Consider the following 20,285-nt stretch of genomic DNA (forward strand, 5'->3'; position numbering starts at 1 on the left):
CTGGTTTGTTGCCTGTGCCACATGCTAGTGAGGAGAGGAATAGGGAGAGAGAGGAGTTGAACACGTGGCTACAGGGATGGTGCAGGAGGGAGGGAATCAGATTCCTGGATAATTGGGGCTCTCTCTGGGGTAGGTGGGACCTCTATAAACAGGATGGTCTTCACCTAAACCAGAGGGGTACCAATATCCTGGGGGGGGGGGGGGATATTTGCTAATGCTCTTCAGGAGGATTCAAACTAATTCATCAGGGGGATAGGAACCAGAATTGTAGCTCCAGTGTACAGGGGGTCGAGAGTAGTGGGGTCAGAAATGAGGTTCCAAGGTCACAAGAGTGCACCAGCAAGCAGGAAAGTGGTTTGAAGTGTGTCTTCTTCAATGCCAGGAGCATCCGGAATAAGGTGGGTGAATGTGCAGTGTGGGATGGTACCTGGGACGTCGATGTTGTGGCCATTTCAGAGACATGGGTAGAGCAGGGACAGGAATGGTTGTTGCAGGTTCTGGGATTTAGATGTTTTAGTAAGAACAGAGAAGTTGGTAAAAGAGGTGAGGGTGTGGCATTGTTAGTCAAGGACAGGATTACGAAGTAGAAAGGATGTTTGAGGACTCATCCACTGAGGTGGTATTGGCTGAGGTTAGAAACAGGAAAGGAGAGGTCACCCTGTTGGGAGTTTTCTATCGGGCTCCAAATAGTTCCAGAGATGTAGAGGAAATGATAGCAAAGATAATTTTGGAAAGGAGCGAAAGAAACAGGCTAGTTGTTATGGGGAGCTTAACTTTCCTAATATTGATTGGAAAAACTATAGTTCGAGTACGTTAGATGGGTCTGTTTTTGTCCAGTATGTGCAGGAGGGTTTCCTGACACAGTATATAGACAGGCCAACAAGGGGCGAAGCCACATTGGATTTGGGACTGGGTAATGAACCTGGTCAAGTGATAGATTTGGAGGTAGGTGAGCACTTTGGTGATAGTGACCACAATTCAGTTATGTTTACTTTAGTGATGGAAAGGGATAGGTATATACTGCAGGGCAAGAGTTATAGCTGGGGGAAAGGCAGTTATTATGTGATTAGAGAAGATTTAGGATGTATAGGATGGGGAAGGAAACTGCAGGGGATGGGCACAATTGAAATGTGGAGCTTATCAGGCAGGAAGTAAGTGGTTGAATGAGGGAGCCGTGGTTTATTAAAGAAATTGAATCTCTTGTCAAGAGGAAGAAGGAGGATTATGTTAGGATGAGACATGAAGACTCAGAGCGCTTGAGAGTTCTAGGTTAGTCAGGAAAGACCTAAAGAGACAACTAAGAAGGACCAGGAGGGGATGTGAGAAGTCGTTGGCAGGTAGGATCAAGGAAAACCCTAAAGTTTTCTATAGGTATATCAGGAATAAAAGAATGACGAGAGTAAGATTAAGGCCAATCAAAGACAGTAGTGGGAAGTTGTGCGTGGAGTCCGAAGAGATAGGAGAGGCACAAATGAATATTTTTCGTCCATATTCACACTGGATGAAGACAATGTTGTCGAGGAGAATACTGAGATACAGGCTACGACAGGATTGAGGTTCACAAGGAGGAGGTGTTAGCAATTCTGGAAAGTGTGAAAATAGATAAGTCCCCTGGGCCGGATGGGATTTATCCTGGGATTCTTTGGGAAGCTAGGGTGGAGATTGCCGAGCCTTTGGCTTTGATCTTTATGTCATCATTGTCTACAGGAATAGTGCCAGAAGACTGGACGATAGCAAATGTCCCCTTGTTCAAGAAGGGGAGTAGAGACAACCCTGGGAATTATAGACCAGTGAGCCTTACTTCAGTTGTGGGTAAAGTGTTTGTGAAGGGATTGTAAGTGATGGGATTTATAATCATCTAGCTTTTCCATGATCCTAACTACCAAAGACTTCTCATGTCCCCTCCTGGTTCTTCTTAACTCTCTCTTTAGGTCGTTCCTGATTAACCTGTAATTCTCAAGTGCCCAAACTGAGTCATCACATCTCATCTTAACATAAGCCTCCTCCTTCCTCTTGACAAGAGATTCAACTTCTTTAGTAAACCACGGCTTCCTTGCTCGACCACTCCCTCCCTGACTGACAGGTACATACTTATCCAGGACACGCAGTAGCTGTTCCTTGAATAAGCTCCACATTTCAATTGTGCCCATCCTATGCTTCCTAAATCTTGCCTAACCACATCATCGTTTCCTTTCCCCCAGCTATAACTCTTGCCTTGTAGTGTAAATGAGCAGAGAAACTTTGGTGCCCATTTGTATAGATCCCTGAAAGTTGCCACCCAGATTGATAGGGTTATTAAGAAGGTAAACGGTGTGTCAGCTTTTATTGGGAGAGGGATTGAGTTTCAGAGCCATGAGGTTATGCTGCAGCTGTATAAACCTCTGGTGTGGCCGCACTTGGAGTATTGTGTACAGTTCTGGTCACCGCATTATAGGAAGGATGTGGAAGCTTTGGAAAGGGTGCAGAGGAGATTTACCAGGTTGTTGCCTGGTATGGAGGGAAGGTCTTATGAGGAAAGGCTGAGGGACTTGAGGCTGTTTTCATTAGAGAAAAGATGTTTGTGAGATGACTTCATTGAGATATATAAGACAATCAGAGGGTTAGATAGGGTAGACAGTGAGAGCCTTTTTCCTTGGATGGTGATGGCTAGCACAAGGGGATATAGCTTTAAATTGAGGGGTGATAGACATAGGACAGATGTCAGAGGTAGTTTCTTTACTCAGAGTAGTAAGGGCGTGGAACGCACTGCCTGCAACAGTCGTAGACTTACAGGTTAGATGGGCTTCAGATTGGTTTCACAGGTCGGTGCAACATTGAGGGCTGAAGGGCCTGTACTGTGCTGCATTGTCCGACGTTATATGTTCTATAGAACAGTACAGCACAGTACAGACCCTTCAGCCTTCATTGTTGTGCTAGCTGTTATCCTATCAGACTAACCTACACACCCTTCATTGTCCTATCTCCCATGTGTCTATCCAAGAGTCGCCTAATGTCTCTGACCCTACTCCCACCACTGGCAGTGCATTCCACACACACACCACTCTCTGTGTAAAGAACCTACCTCTGACATCTCCCTTAGACCTACCTCGAATCACCTTAAAATTACCTCCCCTCCTGATAGCTCTTTCCACCCTGGGAAAAAGTCTCTAGCTATCCACTCTATCTATGCCTTTCAACATCTTGTACACCTTTATCAAGTCACCTCTCATCCTTCTTCACTCCAGTGAGATAAGCCCTAGCTCCCTCATCATTTCTTCATAAGACACACCCTCCAGTCCAGGCTGCATCCTGGGAAATCTCCCCTGCGCTCTCTCTAAAGCATCTACATCCTTCCTATAATGAGGCAATCAGAACTGAACACAATATTCCAAGTGTGATCTAACCAGAGCTCTACAAAGCTGCAGCATAACCTCGTGGCTCTTAAACTCAATCTCCCTGCTAATGAAAGCCAACACACCTACACACTTAGCAAGGCAGCAGTGGGTACTGCAGATGCTGGAGATTAGAGTGGTGCTGGAAAAGCACAGCAGGTCAGGCAGCATCCGAGGAGCAGGAGAATAGACATTTTGAGCAAAAGCCCTTCATTAGGAATGAGGCCTTTGACATTTCAGGCATGTGTTGGTCTCATGCCTGATGAAGGGCTCCTGCCCGAAACGTCAATTTTCCTGTTTCTTGGATGCTTCCTGACCTGCTGTGTTTTTCCAGCACCACTCTAATCTTGATTACATACTTAACAACCCCATCAACTTGGGCGGCAACTTTGAGGGATCTATGGACATAGACCGCAAGATCCCTCTGTTCCTCCACACTGCCAAGAATCTTGCCTTTATTCTTCAGTCAAAATCGACCTTCCAAAGTGAATCACTTCACCCTTTTCCAGGTTAAACTCCATCTGCCACGTCTCAGCCCAGCTCTGCATCCTGTCAATGTCCCATTGCAGCCTACAACAGCCCTCCACACTATCAACAACTCCACCAACCTTCGTGTCATCGGCAAACTAACTAACTCACCCTTCCACTTCCTCATCCAAGTCATTTATAAAAATCACAAAGAGCAGAGGTCCCAGAAACAATCCCTGTATGACACCACTGGTCACTGAGCTCCAAGGCTGAATACTTTCCATCTACTTCACCCTCTGTCTTCTATGGGCCAGCCAATTCTGTATCCAGGCAGCCAGATTTCCCTGTATCCCATGCCTCCTTACATTCTGAATGAGCCTACCATGGGGAACCTTATCAAATATCTTGCTAAAATCCATATACACCACACCCACTGCTCTATCTTCATCAATGTATTTTGTCACATCCTCAAAGCATTCAATAAGGTTTGTGAGACATGACCTGCCCCTCACAAAGCCATGCTGACTATCTCTAATCAAATGTGGCTCTTAGGCGATTAGCACAGGATTCCTATTTCCTGGCTTGTCTTAGCGTCTCTTGCCCGTAGGTGTTCAAAGTTTGTGCGAAGATGTCTAGCTCGGGTGCTCGTTGTTGTGGTTCTGTTCGCCGAGCTGGGAATTTGTGTTGCAGACGTTTCGTCCCCAATCTAGGTGACATCCTCAGTGCTTGGGAGCCTCCTGTGAAGTGCTTCTGTGATCTTTCCTCCGGCATTTATAGTGGTTTGAATCTGCCGCTTCCGGTTGTCAGTTCCAGCTGTCCGTTGCAGTGGTCAGTATATTGGGTCCAGGTCGATGTGTTTATTGATTGAATCTGTGGATGAGTGCCATGCCTCTAGGAATTCCCTGGCTGTTCTCTGTTTGGCTTGCCCTATAATGGTAGTGTTGTCCCAGTTGAATTCATGTTGCTTGTCATCTGCGTGTGTGGCTACTAAGGATAGCTGGTCGTGTTGTTTCGTGGTTAGTTGGTCTTCGTGTATACGGATCGTTAACTGTCTTCCTGTTTGTCCGATGTAGTGTTTTGTGCATTCCTTGCGTGGGATTCTGTACACTACGTTGGTGAAATTGCGGGGTATCCGTTTTTGGTGAAAGCCACACACACAGACCAAGTCCTGAACTAAGAAAGCAACCACCCCAACACACACAAAAGAAGTTGCATCAGGGCACTATTCAAAAGAGCTACAACAACTGCAGCACACCAGAACTGCAAAAAGAGGAAGAGGAACACCTATACAAGGTATTCGCTAAAAACGGATACCCTCGCAATTTCATCAACAGATGCCTAAGGGAGACACAACGGAACGAGGACATGCCACAACCCAAAGGTCTAGCCACACTACCATACATCAGGAGCATTTCCGAACTGACAGCCAGACTACTGCGACCACTAGGACTCATAACAGCACACAAACCAACAGCCACTCTCAGACAACAACTCACCAGAACAAAGGATCCAAAACCCAGCATGAGCAAAACCAATGTAGTGTACAAAATCCCATGCAAGGACTGCACAAAACACTACATAGGACAAACAGGAAGACAGTTAACGATCCGTATACACGAACACCAACTAGCCACGAAACGACATGACCAGCTATCCTTAGTAGCCACACACATAGCTGACAAGCAACATGACTGCATTATGGGGAAGATGGGACCTGGACAAACAGGACGGGTTGCACCTGAACCAGAAGGGCACCAATATCCTGGGGGGTAGGTTTGCTAGCACTCTTCGGGGGGGTTTAAACTAATTTAGCAGGGGGATGGGATCCGGACTTGTAGTCCAGCAAGTAAGCTAGCTGTGTGTCAGGATGCCCAAGACTGTAGGGAGGCTGTGGAGAAGGTAGCACTGACAGGGACTACTTGCGGACACAGAGATGGGCTCAAGTGCGTATACTTCAACGCAAGGAGTATCAGAAATAAGGTGGGTGAACTTAAGGCATGGATCGGTACCTGGGACTACGATGTTGTGGCCATCATGGAAACGTGGATAGATGAGGGACAGGAATGGCTGTTGGAGGTTCCTGGTTACAGATGTTTCAGTAAGATTAGGGAGGGGGGTAAAAAAGGAGGGGGGTGGCGTTGCTAATTAGAAATGGTATAACGGCTGCAGAAAGGAAGTTTGAGGGGGATCTGCCTCTGGAGGTAGTATGGGCTGAAGTCAGAAATAGGAAAGGTGCAGTCACCTTGTTGGGTGTTTATTATAGGCCCCCCAATAGCAGCAGAGATGTGGAGAAACAGATTGGGAAACAGATTTTGGAAAGGTGCAGAAGCCACAGGGTCGTAGTCATGGGCGACTTCAACTTCCCAAATATTGATTGGAAGCTCTTTAGATCAAGTAGATTGGATGGGGCGGTGTTTGTGCAGTGTGTTTAGGAAGCTTTTCTAACTCAGTATGTAGATTGTCCAACCAGAGGGGAGGCCATATTGGATTTGGTACTCGGTAATGAACCGGGACAAGTGGTGGGCTTGTTAGTGGGTGAACATTTTGGTGATGGCGACCACAATTCTGTGACTTTCACCTTGGTTATGGAGAGAGATAGGTGCGCACAACAAGGTAGATTTTACAATTGGGGGGAGGGAAATTACGATGCTGTAAGACAGGATTTGAGGAGCATACGTTGGGAGCATAGGCTGTCAGGGAAGGATGTGGTGGAAATGTGGAACTTTTTCAAAGAGCAGATACGATGTGTCCTTGATGTGTATGTACCGATCAGGCAGGAAAGAAATGGTCGTGTGAGGGAGCCTTGGTTGACGAGGGAGGTTGAATGTCTAGTAAAGAGGAAGAAGGAGGCTTACATAAGGTTGAGGAAACAAGGTTCAGACAGAGCAGTGGAGGGATACAGGATAGCCAGAAGGGACCTGAAGAAAGGGATTAGGAGAGCTAAGAGAGGGCATGAAAAATCCTTGGCGGATAGGATCAAGGATAACCCCAAGGCATTTTATGCGTATGTGAGAAACCTGAGAATGACGAGAACGAGGGTAGGTCTGATCAAGGACAGTAGTGGGAGACTGTGTATTGAGTCGGAAGAGATAGGAGAGGTCTTGAACAAGTACTTCTCTTCAGTATTTACGAACGAGAGGGACCGTATTGTTGAAGAGGAGAGTGTGAAACGGACTGTTAAGCTAGAAGAGATACTTGTTAGGAAGGAAGATGTGTTGGACATTTTGAACAACTTGAGGATAGACAAGTCCCCCGGGCCTGACGGGATACATCCTAGGATTATGTGGGAAGCAAGAGAGGAAATTGCAGTACCGTTGGCAATGATCTTCTCATCTTCACTGTCAACGGGGGTGGTACCAGGGGACTGGAGAATGGCGAATGTTGTGCCCCTGTTCAAAAAGGGAATAGGGATAACCCCGGGAATTACAGGCCACTTAGTCTTACTTCTGTGGTAGGCAAAGTAATGGAAAGGGTACTGAGGGATAGGATTTACGAGTATCTGGAAAGACACTGCTTGATTAGGGACAGCCAGCACGGATTTGTGAAGGGTAGGTCTTGCCTTACAAGTCTTATTGAATTCTTCGAGGAGGTGACCAAGCATGTGGATGAGGGTAGAGCAGTGGATGTAGTGTACATGGATTTTAGTAAGGCATTTGATAAGGTTCCCCATGGTAGGCTTATGCGGAAAGTCAGGAGGCATGGGATAGAGGGAAATTTGGCCAATTGGATAGAAAACTGGCTAACCGGTCGAAGGCAGAGAGTGGTGGTAGATGGTAAATATTCAGCCTGGAGCCCAGTTACAAGTGGAGTTCCGCAGGGTTCAGTTCTGGGTCCTCTGCTGTTTGTAATTTTTATTAATGACTTAGATGAGGGAGTCGAAGGGTGGGTCAGTAAATTTGCAGATGATACGAAGATAGGTGGAGTTGTGGACAGTGAGGAGGGCTGTTGTCGGCTGCAGAGGGACTTAGATATGATGCAGAGCTGGGCTGAGGAGTGGCAGATGGAGTTCAACCCTGTCAAGTGTGAGGTTGTCCATTTTGGAAGAACAAATAAGAGTGCGGAATACAGGGTTAATGGTAGGGTTCTTAGTCAGGTGGAGGAACAGAGGGATCTTGGGGTCTATGTACACAGATCTTTGAAGGTTGCCCCTCAGGTGGATAGAGTTTGTAAGAAGGCCTCTGGAGTATTATCGTTCATTAGCAGAGGGATTGAATTCAAGAGTCGTGAAGTGATGTTGCAGCTGTACAAGACATTGGTTAGGCCACAGTTGGAGTACTGTGTGCAGTTCTGGTCGCCTCACTTTAGGAAAGATGTGGAAGCTTTGGAGAGGGTGCAGAGAAGATTTACCAGGATGTTGCCTGGAATGGAGAGTAGGTCGTACGAGGATAGGTTGAGAGTTCTCGGCCTTTTCTCATTGGAACGGCGAAGGATGAGGGGTGACTTGATAGAGGTTTATAAGATGATCAGAGGAATAGATAGAGTAGACAGTCAGAAACTTTTTCCCCGGGTACAACAGAGTGTTACAAGGGGACATAAATTTAAGGTGAAGGGTGGAAGGTATAGGGGAGATGTCAGGGGTGGGTTCTTTACCCAGAGAGTGGTGGGGGCATGGAATGCGCTGCCCGTCGGAGTGGTAGAGTCAGAATCATTGGCGACCTTTAAGTGGCATTTGGATAGGTACATGGATGGGTGCTTAATCTAGGTTAGAAGTTCGGCACAACATCGTGGGCCGAAGGGCCTGTTCTGTGCTGTATTGTTCTATGTTCTATGTTCTATGAGTTCGACTGGGACAACACTACTATTATAGGACAAGCCAAACAGAGAACAGCCAGGGAATTCCTAGAGGCATGGCACTCATCCACAGATTCTATCAATGAGCACATCAACCTGGACCCAATATACCAGCCACTGCAGCGGACAGCTGGAACTGACAACTGGAAGCGGCAGAGACAGGCCACTATAAATGCCGGAGGAAAGATCACAGAAACGCTTCACAGGAGGCTCCCAAGCACTGAGGATGTCACCTAGACAGGGGACGAAACATCTACAACACAAATTCCCAGCTCGGCGAACAGAACCACAACATCTCGAATCAAATTATGGTTTTCCAAGTTATCAGAAATCCTGTCTCTCAGAATCCTGTACAATACTTCGCCCACCACTGACATGAGACTGACTGGTCTGTAATTCCCAGGATTTTCCGTACTTCCTTTCTTGAACAAGGAAGTAACAGTTGCCACCCTCCAATCTTCTAGCAATGAGGACACAAAGATCATTGCCAAAGGCGCAGCAATCTCTTCCCTCTTAATATGATTAAGTATTCAGAAATTATAAAGAGGTTATAAAAGTATATGATTTGAGCAGACAGAAACATATATAAAGTCTGCAGAAAGTAAGTGCTTGAATTTTTCATTGAAGTTGCTGATTGCTGCCCACTCTCTTCCCGATTGTGTCCCAGCTTTAGTTAAAGTTCACAGAGACTTGAACGAAGATCTAAAAAATGTCATCATGTCGAAGAATGATCAGAATCTTTATCAAATCTTCATCAACTACAAGGAAAGGTAAGCGAGTTCTCCAAGTCTGTCTTCTCCTGAGGAGTTTGTGTTAACCCAGCCTTGTTTGACCCCAGCCCCGTGTTAATTGATGATGACAGATTTGGGAGCTCCTCCTTGTATTCTCCTCTCCCTCTTGACTAATCTGACCCTTTGGTCCAGGTTTTCTTGGAGCCAGAGTGACTGTGGGAATGGTGGCTAGGACTTGGCTCCCAGATTCCTGATCTCATTCCTGGGCTTTTTGAATTTTGCGAGGGCCAGAGAAAGGTATGAATTTTCCAGGCCATAACAGGACATTCCAAACCCCTGGCCATGGCTGACCCCCCCCCCCCCCCCCCGCGCCCACACCCCAGCATTATAAATCTGGGGGGGAATGAACCTCCTGAGTGTTGAAGTTACAAAGGTGAACTTCATGCTCCCTGTGCCCAGATCTGACCCTGACCCAAACATGTGCCCTCCAGACTAGGCTCGAGTCCATCCTTGTCTATATTCCCATACGCACTGTACACAGGGTCTCTGATTTACCAATGCCCAACTTACAAACATGATCACCTCGAGGGGTGTAATTTTACCGACCTGACCCTATGAACATTTTTTGTCCTTATGAATAGCCCCTTCATCTTATCCTGCATTGTGTAGTTCCAATTTGTGTACAAATAGACTTGCAAACAGAATCCAGAATGGAGCTGATTTAAAAATAAAACAACCATTTCTCTACTACTTTCCACTTGCTTAAAAAAAACTCATTTTATTATAGACCAATAAAAATCTTAATCATGCAGATCTTTGAAGTTTTAACAGCTGAAACTGCAAGCACTCGCCATCTCTGTAGATAAACATTGTGGAATTGACAGCAGCAATGAGAGAGCCAGAGCTGTCAAATCGGGGGCTCAGCTGCTTCATTGCTCTAATTGATGTCTGATCCATCTGAGCAGGAAGTCTCAGTATCTAGGAGTCATTTGGGCAGTTGGCATTTTCCTGAGAGCATCAGATGGATCTCCAGATGTATAAGAAGCTGAGTGCTAAATGGAGACTCACTTTTTTTCTCTCTCTCTCTCTCTCTCCCTCTCTCTCCCTCTCTCTCTCCTCCACACACTTTCATTCTCTCTCTCTCTCTCTCTCTCTCTCTCTCACACATTCACTTTCTGTCTCTCACTCACTCTCTCTCCCATCATCTCTAATGTTCGTACCATCTCACATTTTGGCACTCTCTTACTCTCTCACACACACACTCACTCTATCTCTCTCTCTTCCATCCTCTCTCTTACTGTCACGTTCTCTCACTGTCCTACTGTCTCACTCTCTCACACCCTCACTGTCTCACTCTCACACTTGCTCTCTCCCTCTCTTACACTCGCACCCCCTCTCAATCACTCTCACTGTACCTCTCTCTCTCTTCCAACCCCCAAACTCTCTCTCTCACAATCATGCTCTCTCACTCCCTTCCCCTCTCCCCACCACACTCCCTCTCTCTCACACTCCCTCTCTCTCTCTCCCTCCCTCTCTCTCACACTCCCTCTCCCTCTCCCTCTCTCTCCCCCTCTCTCTCATACTCCCTCTCTCTCTCCCTCTCCCTCTCTCTCTCTCCCTCTCTCTCCCTCTCTCTCTCTCACACTCCCTCTCTCTCTCTCACTCCCTCTCTCTCCCCCTCTCTCTCATACTCCCTCTCTCTCCCTCTCTCACTCCCTCTGTCTCCCTCCCTCCCTCTCCCTCTCTCCCTCCCTCCCTCTCCCTCTCTCTCACACTCCCTCTCCCTCTCTCTCTCCCTCTCTCTCCCTCTCTCTCTCTCCCTCACTCCCTCTCCCTCACTCCCTCTCCCTCACTCCCTCTCTCTCCCCCTCTCTCTCTCCCTCTCCCTCTCTCACTCCCTCCCTCTCCCTCTCTCTCTCTCACTCCCTCTCTCTAGGTTACTGATCTATGGTGATTATTGCAGTCAAGTGGAGAATGCTATCAAGTGTTTGGATGAAATCAGCAAATCAAGACAAGATCTCCGGCTGAAGTTGGAGGTAATTAACTGTTGTTTCTGTTTATTAGTTTAAAGTTTTGGGGGAAAGGTTTGCAGTGATATGAATATATTAATACTCTGGACTGTTAAACATCTTAAATTGCTCAGTGCATGAATAAACGATTCCTACCTTTCAGCCTCACAGTATCACACAATTCAGGAACTTACTGCCCTGAAGGGACAGAGTCCAGGGTTTGACCTCTTCCAATTCCAACATTCTATCCCTAGGAATGGCACTCCCTGGGAATTTCTGCTCCATCTGACAGGCCCCAGGCTCCTGCCTTGATGTAGGAACAGCACGATTTCCCAAACGCTCCATGTCCTCTTCCCCCATCCCTCTACTAGTTATCTCCAACCTGACAATGAACTCACAGGCGGTTTCCAGCACAGCGAAGGCTATTGGGCCGACAGTGTCTGTGCTAGCCCTTTGCATAAACAGCAAAGCGAGTCCCTCGGTCTCCTGCTTTTCCCATAGCCTGCCAATCATATCAGATAATGATCAATTCCCTCTGATCAGCTCCAATCGAAGCTGCCACCACACTCTCCCACATAGTGAACTACCCATCAAGTTCACCAAGCCTCTCTGTCACCCCATCAGAACTCTGTGTTGATGTGGCCATAATGCTGGTTTCCCTTAATCCATCTTTGATCAGGTGGTTATTAATTTTGCTCTTGATGATCATTTCTCGATGTTTTGCAGAACAACAGAATTGGTCCCGTGCAGAAGGTGGCCATCCGGTCCATTGTATCTGGACTAGCTCGCTGAGCATTTCAACTTAGTATCAGTCTCCTACCTTTCCCTGCTGCTGAGATTAAACTGATTGGTGTATAATTGTGGGGCTTATCTTAATAAAGGGATCATGTTTGTAGTTCTCTCCCTCTGTCATTGTCCCTGAGGCAAATAAAAACTGAAACATGACTCCTCTCATTTCCTTCAGTTTCTTTAGAAACATCTCATCTGGTCCTGGGTCCTTGCCCACTTTAAATATGGTCAGTCCATCTAAAACCTTTCCCTTTTCAATATCACCCCGATAGTATCTCAAGGAGCTGCCTTTTATCACCATCTCTGTTTCTGGTAAAGACTAATGCCGAGTGTTTGTTCAGTCACTCAGCTTGGTCCCTGCCTCCACGTGATCCCTAATTGACCTCTTGCCTCCTTTTGCATTTCTTACAGTTTGTTTATTTTCTCAGACAATCTCTTATCTCAGCTGCCAGCTTCTTTTCCTATCCTCTCTCCTTTGTGGTTTATATCTGTAGCCTGCCCTCCCAATGGGTTATCACCTGAGGGTTACCAAAAGCCCCACTTTTCCTGGTTCTGTTTCCGATCAGGCTCTTTTGCCTTCCAGGGAATCCTGGCCTGGATTTTCCTGCCTTGTAGAAACATGCTGTGTTCCTCTCTATGCCACCTCCTCGACCCCCTAGTTTCACTCCCTCTGCTGCTGGTCCCATGAGGGGTTATAAATCACCTGCATCTATTCTCTGCCCCCAGGATCTCCAATTCCAACCTTTTACACCCCAACCCCCCTCCCCGGTCTCAGTCGCCCCAACATTGGTGGTTGTGTCTTCAGCTGCGTGGGCCCAGAGCTCTGGGATTCCTTTTGTGACCCTCACCCTTTTCAAAGTTTCTAAGAACTTGCCTCCTGTCACCTGTCCCTAATGCCTCATGAGGAGACTCTGAACCATACATGTTGTAGCTCAGTGGGGTGTTTTACTGCATTCAAGGTGCTACATCTATCCAAGTTGTTGTTGTTGTTCTTTAGGAGTGTGCAAATCGAGCGAACAATGGGAAGTTCACGTTGAGAGATCTCCTGGTTGTGCCAATGCAACGGGTCCTCAAGTACCACCTCCTCCTTCAGGTGACCTTTCCCCCTCCATCTCCTAAACCACATGATTGTTCCTGGGCTTCCCTGCTGGTAATAAACAGCAGATTCTTTTTGATGCAGTGATGGTCAGAGACCTACTCTTTCTGGATTTCTGCAATAATAACCAGAATGATTCTCATCTCCATGGGGTCAGTCTCCATTGGCCTGTACACAGTCCGTATGTAAATCTGTTGTCTAGGGCATCGCGTATGTTCGTTGTCGTCTTTCAACATTACAGTGAGTTTATTTCAGAAAAGTATGATCATTTCCAACATTAGAATTGGTTTTGCTATTGAACAGCATTTGCTAAATAACCCAGACTGTGCTAAGAGTTACACCAGAAACCAATTTAAAGTTTTCACTCAGGTTCACACTGTTGCATGTTCGAACAGTTATGTACTGAATGCTTAAGGCCCTGTTTATATGGGCTAAAGGAATTTATATCTCCAATAAAAGTAAAGTGCTGCACATCCTGAAAATCTGAAACCGACACGGAAAGTGCTGGAAATGCTCAGCAGGTTGTGCAGCGTTTGCAAAGAGAGAAACAGTAAACCTTTCTAGTACAGAATGACTCCTGAATTCCTTTTTCAGGATGAATTCCTTGCTCCTCATCCTGGTCAAGTGCCAGACAAAAAGCTTGAAGTTCATGTCTCCTTTAGTCAATATTTCAGGAAGTATCTCACAGGCTGTGAAACAGTGCAGGGTGTCCTGAGATTACAATAGGTGCTATAGAAAGGGAAGTCTTTCTTTCCAAGAGGTGACTCAAAGGTGTCAGTCCACAGAGTCTGATTGGCATTGCCAGCTTTGCTGTCTGTCCCACACAGCTACAATATTACAGAGAGAGGCCATTCATCCCATTGAATTTTTGCAGACAGTCCCAATCCTATCACTTTGTCAATAACCACTCAGTCACTCCTCATGAAAATCAAAAGTTACTTTAGACCACTTGAGGGAATAAAGGAAATCTAGTAAAAATCCTTTGGAGCACGACTCAGAGACTGCACCAGGCTGTGTGTCCATCCAGGACTGTCACTCCCTGTCAGAGCGCTCGCTCACTCAGAGCCAACCCCAATGTTGACAGCATCCCTGCCTTACTCTGCTGTTTGCTTCATCCCCTCAGCCGGTCCAGACTCCTATCACTGCTGTCCTGCCATGTCATTTAGTGCAGACACAAAGCCAGCAGCTTGTCTTGGTTTTGACAGGCCCTCAGTCATGTTGAGGGAGTTCATCCTCATTCAGAGGGGCCGAGTCTGAGACTAGCCCAGGGGCTTGGACACAGTCAGTCAGCCCCTTGGGGTGCTCCGGGTCAGGATCCTCTCCATATAACAGGTAGGGAGCTGAATATCAGGCAGGCCAATGCCCATCTCGTCCCTTTCTGCCCCATGGGGGGAGATGGGGTGGGGGTTGGGGGTGGGGGTTGGGGGGGGGGGGGGGGGGGGGAGTTATTTCCTCCTGTTGGGTGGGTATTACAAGGAGCACAGTTATTACTGTTGGTTTTGCTTTTGTTCACTCATGGGATGTGGGCATCATTGGCCATGGGCTAGTATTTGTAAATTGAGGGACTGAATGGCCTATTCCTGCTCCTAGTTAATAAACTCCAACGTTCACTGTTTCCTGGTGAGGGAGTGTCAGGGTTTATACAGCCAGTGTCAGATGTTATCGAGTAATTGTTTGAGTCAGACTTTTCTGTGGTTCCACAGGAGCTCATGAAACAAACAACTGATGGTCAGGAGAAGGCAAATTTACGATTGGCGCTGGATGCGATGAAGGTAGGCACAGGCCCGAAGCACTGGGTTCAGACTGAGCTTCCAAGACTAAAGCCGTCGAGTCATAGAGAAACACCAGTGAATCCTCAGCAGTCATGTTGTTCCCAGTGCTGGTCGTTATACATCCCAAAGACGGTCAGGACCTTGGAGACATTGCAGAGGAGATGTGCCTAAATGGGATTATCAGACATGATGCAGAAACAACCCTTACCTAAATGGGGCTAAATTACTGCCAACAGTTCACCTTTCTGAACTGGGTTTGAGGGTATGTTCAGTTAACAATTAAAAGGTGAACCACTGAGAACCTTAACAAGAGGAGGTATTTATCTTAACAGCAACTGTAGTTTATGACAGAATCGTACTTTGATCCCAGATGATAGTACTTCTGGACAAGACAGATCACAGAATGAAATCCAGCTTGATAGATCATGACTTTTTTCTTGTAGTTAGTGTAGTGGTGATTCACTGAAGCATAACCACATGAAGCTGCAGGGTTTCTTTAACAGCAAGGCAGAAATTTATTAAACAATAGATGAAAGCAAACAAAAAAAGGAACCAAGTGATCCAAATATAAAACACAACTGGAAAAATCTTAAAATAGCCAGCACAACAAAGTTTTGCCCTGTTCCCCAAAGTCATCACTTCTCAGAAATTCAAATGCCAAATATTACAATGCTATATCAAATCTTTTAACTGATTCTGCCCGGTCTCTATCCTGTGAATTGTGGAGTATTTTTACACAAACATTCACAAAGTTAAGAGCTTATACTTTCTCAACTTCTAATAACATACAGATTTCTACCAAAACTTTCCTGGTCTGAAAGTTGCACAAATGTAACATTTCTACTGGAGTAACTTAGTCTCAGCTGCTCTGGGAGGAGGCGGGGGGGGGGGGGGGGGGGGAGAGGGGGGGGGAGGGGGAGGGGGAGAGAGCCCTCCTTGCTGGGAAAGGGACTAACTGACCCTCATCTGCTCTCCTCCAAACTCTCATCATAGTTTTATTTTCTGACTTTTCTAAATCAAAAATCAATCCTTGATTTTCAAAACTGGAAACAAGTTAAGGGCTTTCAAAATTAACTCCACCTGTCATGAATCACCTTGGTATAACAGTTTATCCCAGTAACAGCAAGGGGTTCACTGATCTGATACAAGCTTGATTGGATCACTGTTCTGCAAGGACTGAGTCAAGACTGTGGTGCTGGAAAAGCACAGCAGGTCAGGCAGCATCCAAGGAGCAGGAGAATCGATGTTTCGGGCAAAAGCCCTTCATCAGGAATGAGGCTTATGGGTGGGGGTGGAGGCTGAGCAATAAATGGGAGGGGGGGTGGAGCTGGGGGGAAGGTAGCTGAGAGTGCAATAGGTGGATGGAGGTGAGGGGGAAGGTGATAGTTCAGAGAGGAGGGTGGAGCTGACAGGTGGGAAAGGTGATGGACAGGTCAAGAGAGCGGTGCCAAGTTGGAGGCTTGGGACTGGGATGATGTATGGGGAGAGGAGGGAAGTATCCTGCTCCTCGGATACTGCCTGACCTGCTGTGCTTTTCCAGCACTACTCTCTCTGCTCTAACCTCCAGCATCTGCAGTCCTCACTTTCACCCACAAATTATAGACTGGCCACACACAATCCCAATCCCAATCCCAATCTCAATGCTTGTTACAATCCAGTTACAACCTCTCAGACCACTTTCACACTCCTGGACTGGTCACACAGTCCCAGCGTTCACTCTATTGGATGTTCCTCAGCTAATTGAGTGGATTAATTGATTTTTCTCTGTAGGACTTAGCTCAATATGTCAACGAAGTGAAACGAGATAATGAGTGCCTACGAGAAATTAATCAGTTCCAGCACTGTATTGATAACCTGGTAAGTTTTCCAATTGAGCTATGCAAACGAAACATTTGCAAGGACGGATTATAGTGTTTGAGTTGGACTGTTCACTTGGTGAGTGACTATCTCTGTGTTTCAGAACCAGCCTCTCACAAAGTACGGACGGCCCAAGGTGGATGGGGAGATGCGGCTAATGACCCTGGACAAACGCACGCGACAGGATCGGTGAGTTAGTGAGTCCTCAGTAACTCTGTCTTGCACATTTACAACCAGCAGAGTGCAGTACAGGACCTGGATTAGTGGTGCTGGAAGAGCACAGCAGTTCAGGCAGCATCCAAGGAGCTTCGAAATTGATGTTTCGGGCAAAAGCCCTTCATCAGGAATAAAGGCAGTGAGCCTGAAGGGTGGAGAGATAAGCTAGAGGAGGCTTCATCTGCAGTCATTGTTTTTACCTTGCAGTACAGGACCGAGCAGCAGGAGTGTGGAATACTGATTATTGCACAGCGTTTCAACTTGGAATGGTTTCAGATTGACTGTAAAACTTGTGTGTGTGTGTGTGTGTGTATGAGAGAGAGAGAGAGAGATAGTGTGTGTGTGGAGATTCTGCCAACTTGACTCCATTTAACTGCTGTTTGCTCAATGTCTCTTGTCCCACAAACTCACCCATCACAGTGTCTGAAAGCTCCAATTAATCCCCAGAATCTACACCTTTCCCTGAGAGAGACAATTCCAGATGTACCCCCACTATCCCCCCGTGTGGGGAGATGGTTCCTGATCTCCCCCTGTGGGGTCTGGCTCAGATTGGAAGGTCCTGCCCCTTGTCCTGGACTCTCCCCCCTCCTCTCTCCATCAACCCAATCAACTCCTTTTACCATCTGAGAGACCTCCATGGGATCCCCCTTTAATCTTCGATACTCAGGGGATTACAATCCGATCGATACAGCCCGGCCTCGTCCTTTAACCCTTTCCTCCCCGGGATCATTCTGGTGAATCTGCTCTGTCCTCCCCAAGGCCAGTCTCCCCTTCCTGAGGAGCAGAGCCCAGATCTGAACCCGGTTCCTCCTGATGGGATTGTGTGAATTTATCTGCCTTGCATTCCTTTATCAGTTCTATGATCCAGGGGGTGGGGGCCCGTGGCGGGGGGGAGCAGTGTAGAGATATCACTGGGGCCAGTAACATGAACCGTGGGCTAATGTCCCACAGACATGGTCCAAATCCCAATGTGACAGGTGCTAACATCTCATTTCAATAAAAATCTGGACTTAAAAAGCCAGCCCAAAGATTCCCACTTATTCCCTGTGGACTGTTCACTCATTCCTTTCCGAGGATTCTGCCCTCTTTCCCCGCTGTCATTCCAGTGATTCTCTGTGTAGTTCCAGACCCTGAGCAATGTGGGTAACTCTTTACTGCTCCCTGGGTAATTCAGGAGAAATGTGGAATAAATGCCATCCCAGCAGATGCTCACACCCCAGGAACAAACACCAATATTGACGTCCAACTTACTGCTGCCATCAGTTTCCAACCCAATACAGAGAATCCACCCATTCCCCAATAACCACGTCATTACAAATACCTTTCATCCAAATGTTGTTGTCTTCAAATAGACACATCTTCCTGTTTGACAAGGCTGTCATTGTGTGTAAGAGACGTGGAGATAACTACGAGATGAAGGAAGTGGTTGACTTGAGTATTTACAAGCTAACAAACAACCCAACGACAGACAACGAAAATAAAAAGGTGAGCACCATTTGACAATCTCTTCCCTGCCTGCCCCCCTCTCCATCTCCCCCCTCTCCATCCCCCTCCCCCTCTCCGTCCCCCTCCCCCTCTCCGTTCGTCTCCCCCCTCTCCACCCCCTCCCCCTCTGCATCCCCCTCTCCCTCTGCACCCCACCTCTCCATCCCCCTCCCCCTCTCCATCTCCCCCCCTCCATCCCCCTCCCTTCTCTGTCCCTCACCCCTCTCTACATCCCCCTCCCCCTCTACATCCCCTTCCCCCTCTCCAACCCCCTCCCCTCTCTGTCCCCATCCCCCCTCCCCTCTCTGTCCCCTTCCCCCTCTCTGTCCCCCTCCCCTCTCTGTTCCCCCTCCCCCGCCCTTGTTCTCCCCCCCCCACACTTGTTCTCCCCCCCGCCCTTGTTCTCCGCTCCCCCCCCCCCCCCCCCCCCCACCTCGACTCCCCTAGGTCAGGTCTTCCGAAGGAATGTTTATGGTTTAATCAGGTCACGTCTCATTTTCTAAATTCCAGTGAAACCTACTCAACCTCCTTTCCTTGTAAAGCAATCCCTCCAACCCCGGGATCAGTCAAGTGAATCTTCTCCAGATGTCCCTCTCGATCCCTAACACTCACCTCAACCCAACTCTAACCCTGACCCTTTGAAACCAAGCCCTAACTCTAACCCTCCTCTAACCCTAACCCCCTCTAACCGTAGCCCTAAACCTCCTCCAACATTTACCCGAACACTAACCCTAAACTCCCTCTAACCCTAACCCCCCTCTAACCCTAACCCCCTTCTAACCCTAAACTCCCTCTAACCCTAACCCCCCTCTAACCCTAAACTCCCTCTAACCCTAACCCCCCTCTAACCCTAACCCCCTTCTAACCCTAACCCCCTTCTAACCCTAAACTCCCTCTAACCCTAACCCCCCTCTAACACTAACCCCCCTCTAACCCTAACCCCCTTCTAACCCTAAACTCCCTCTAACCCTAACCCCCCTCTAACCCTAGTCCTACCATTCCTTTCCAGGATGAGGATTGCTGTATTGTCCCCCCAGGACCTGCCCTGGGTTTCTGCGATCTCAATGTTATTGTTCAATGTTGTCTCCAACTATATTTCGTTGCTGTGTTCTTGTTGATGCAGTGGTCCCATGGATTCTACCTCACACACCTGCATGGCCAAAATGGGTTTGAATTCTTCTGTAAGACAAAAGACTTGAAGAAGAAATGGTTGGAACAGTTTGGAATGGCGCTGTGAGTAGCATCAAGTACTTACACAGTACAGAACCAGAGCCTTCAGCCCAACTCGGCATGAGCTGACCAGGTTCCCAAATTAAACTAAACTAGACCCACATGCCTGCATTTGGCCAATATCCCTCTAAACCTTTCCTGACCAAATGCCTTTTAAATGTTGTAACTGTACCTGCATCTACTATTTCTCCTGACAGATGGGCGGGTAGAACATAGAACATAGAACAATACAGCACAGAACAGGCCCTTCGGCCCACGATGTTGTGCCGAACTTCTATCCTAGATTAAGCACCCATCCATGTACCTATCCAAATGCCGCTTAAAGGTCGCCAATGAATCTGACTCTACCACTCCCTCGGGCAGCGCATTCCATGCCCCCACCACTCTCTGGGTAAAGAACCCACCCCTGACATCTCCCCTATACCTTCCACCCTTCACCTTAAATTTATGTCCCCTTGTAACACTCTGTT

The 20,285-nt window shown here is 47.3% G+C and overlaps 1 protein-coding gene across 2 annotated transcripts in view; it reads left to right on the forward strand.

Moving 5' to 3' along the window:
- Positions 1–20,285, forward strand: part of LOC140480171 (guanine nucleotide exchange factor VAV3) — a 167,368-nt gene that overhangs the window by 87,723 nt on the left and 59,360 nt on the right. For both annotated transcript variants that reach the window (XM_072574919.1, XM_072574920.1), the window contains exons 7-14: positions 9,297–9,400; positions 11,298–11,397; positions 13,157–13,252; positions 14,959–15,027; positions 16,798–16,884; positions 16,988–17,073; positions 18,453–18,585; positions 19,709–19,818. In XM_072574919.1, coding sequence (XP_072431020.1) covers positions 9,297–9,400; positions 11,298–11,397; positions 13,157–13,252; positions 14,959–15,027; positions 16,798–16,884; positions 16,988–17,073; positions 18,453–18,585; positions 19,709–19,818 — 785 coding nt within the window. The remainder of the gene's footprint in view (positions 1–9,296; positions 9,401–11,297; positions 11,398–13,156; positions 13,253–14,958; positions 15,028–16,797; positions 16,885–16,987; positions 17,074–18,452; positions 18,586–19,708; positions 19,819–20,285) is intronic.

This window comes from Chiloscyllium punctatum, chromosome 7 (assembly GCF_047496795.1).
Source record: "Chiloscyllium punctatum isolate Juve2018m chromosome 7, sChiPun1.3, whole genome shotgun sequence".
NCBI classification, from domain to species: Eukaryota; Metazoa; Chordata; class Chondrichthyes; order Orectolobiformes; family Hemiscylliidae; genus Chiloscyllium; species Chiloscyllium punctatum.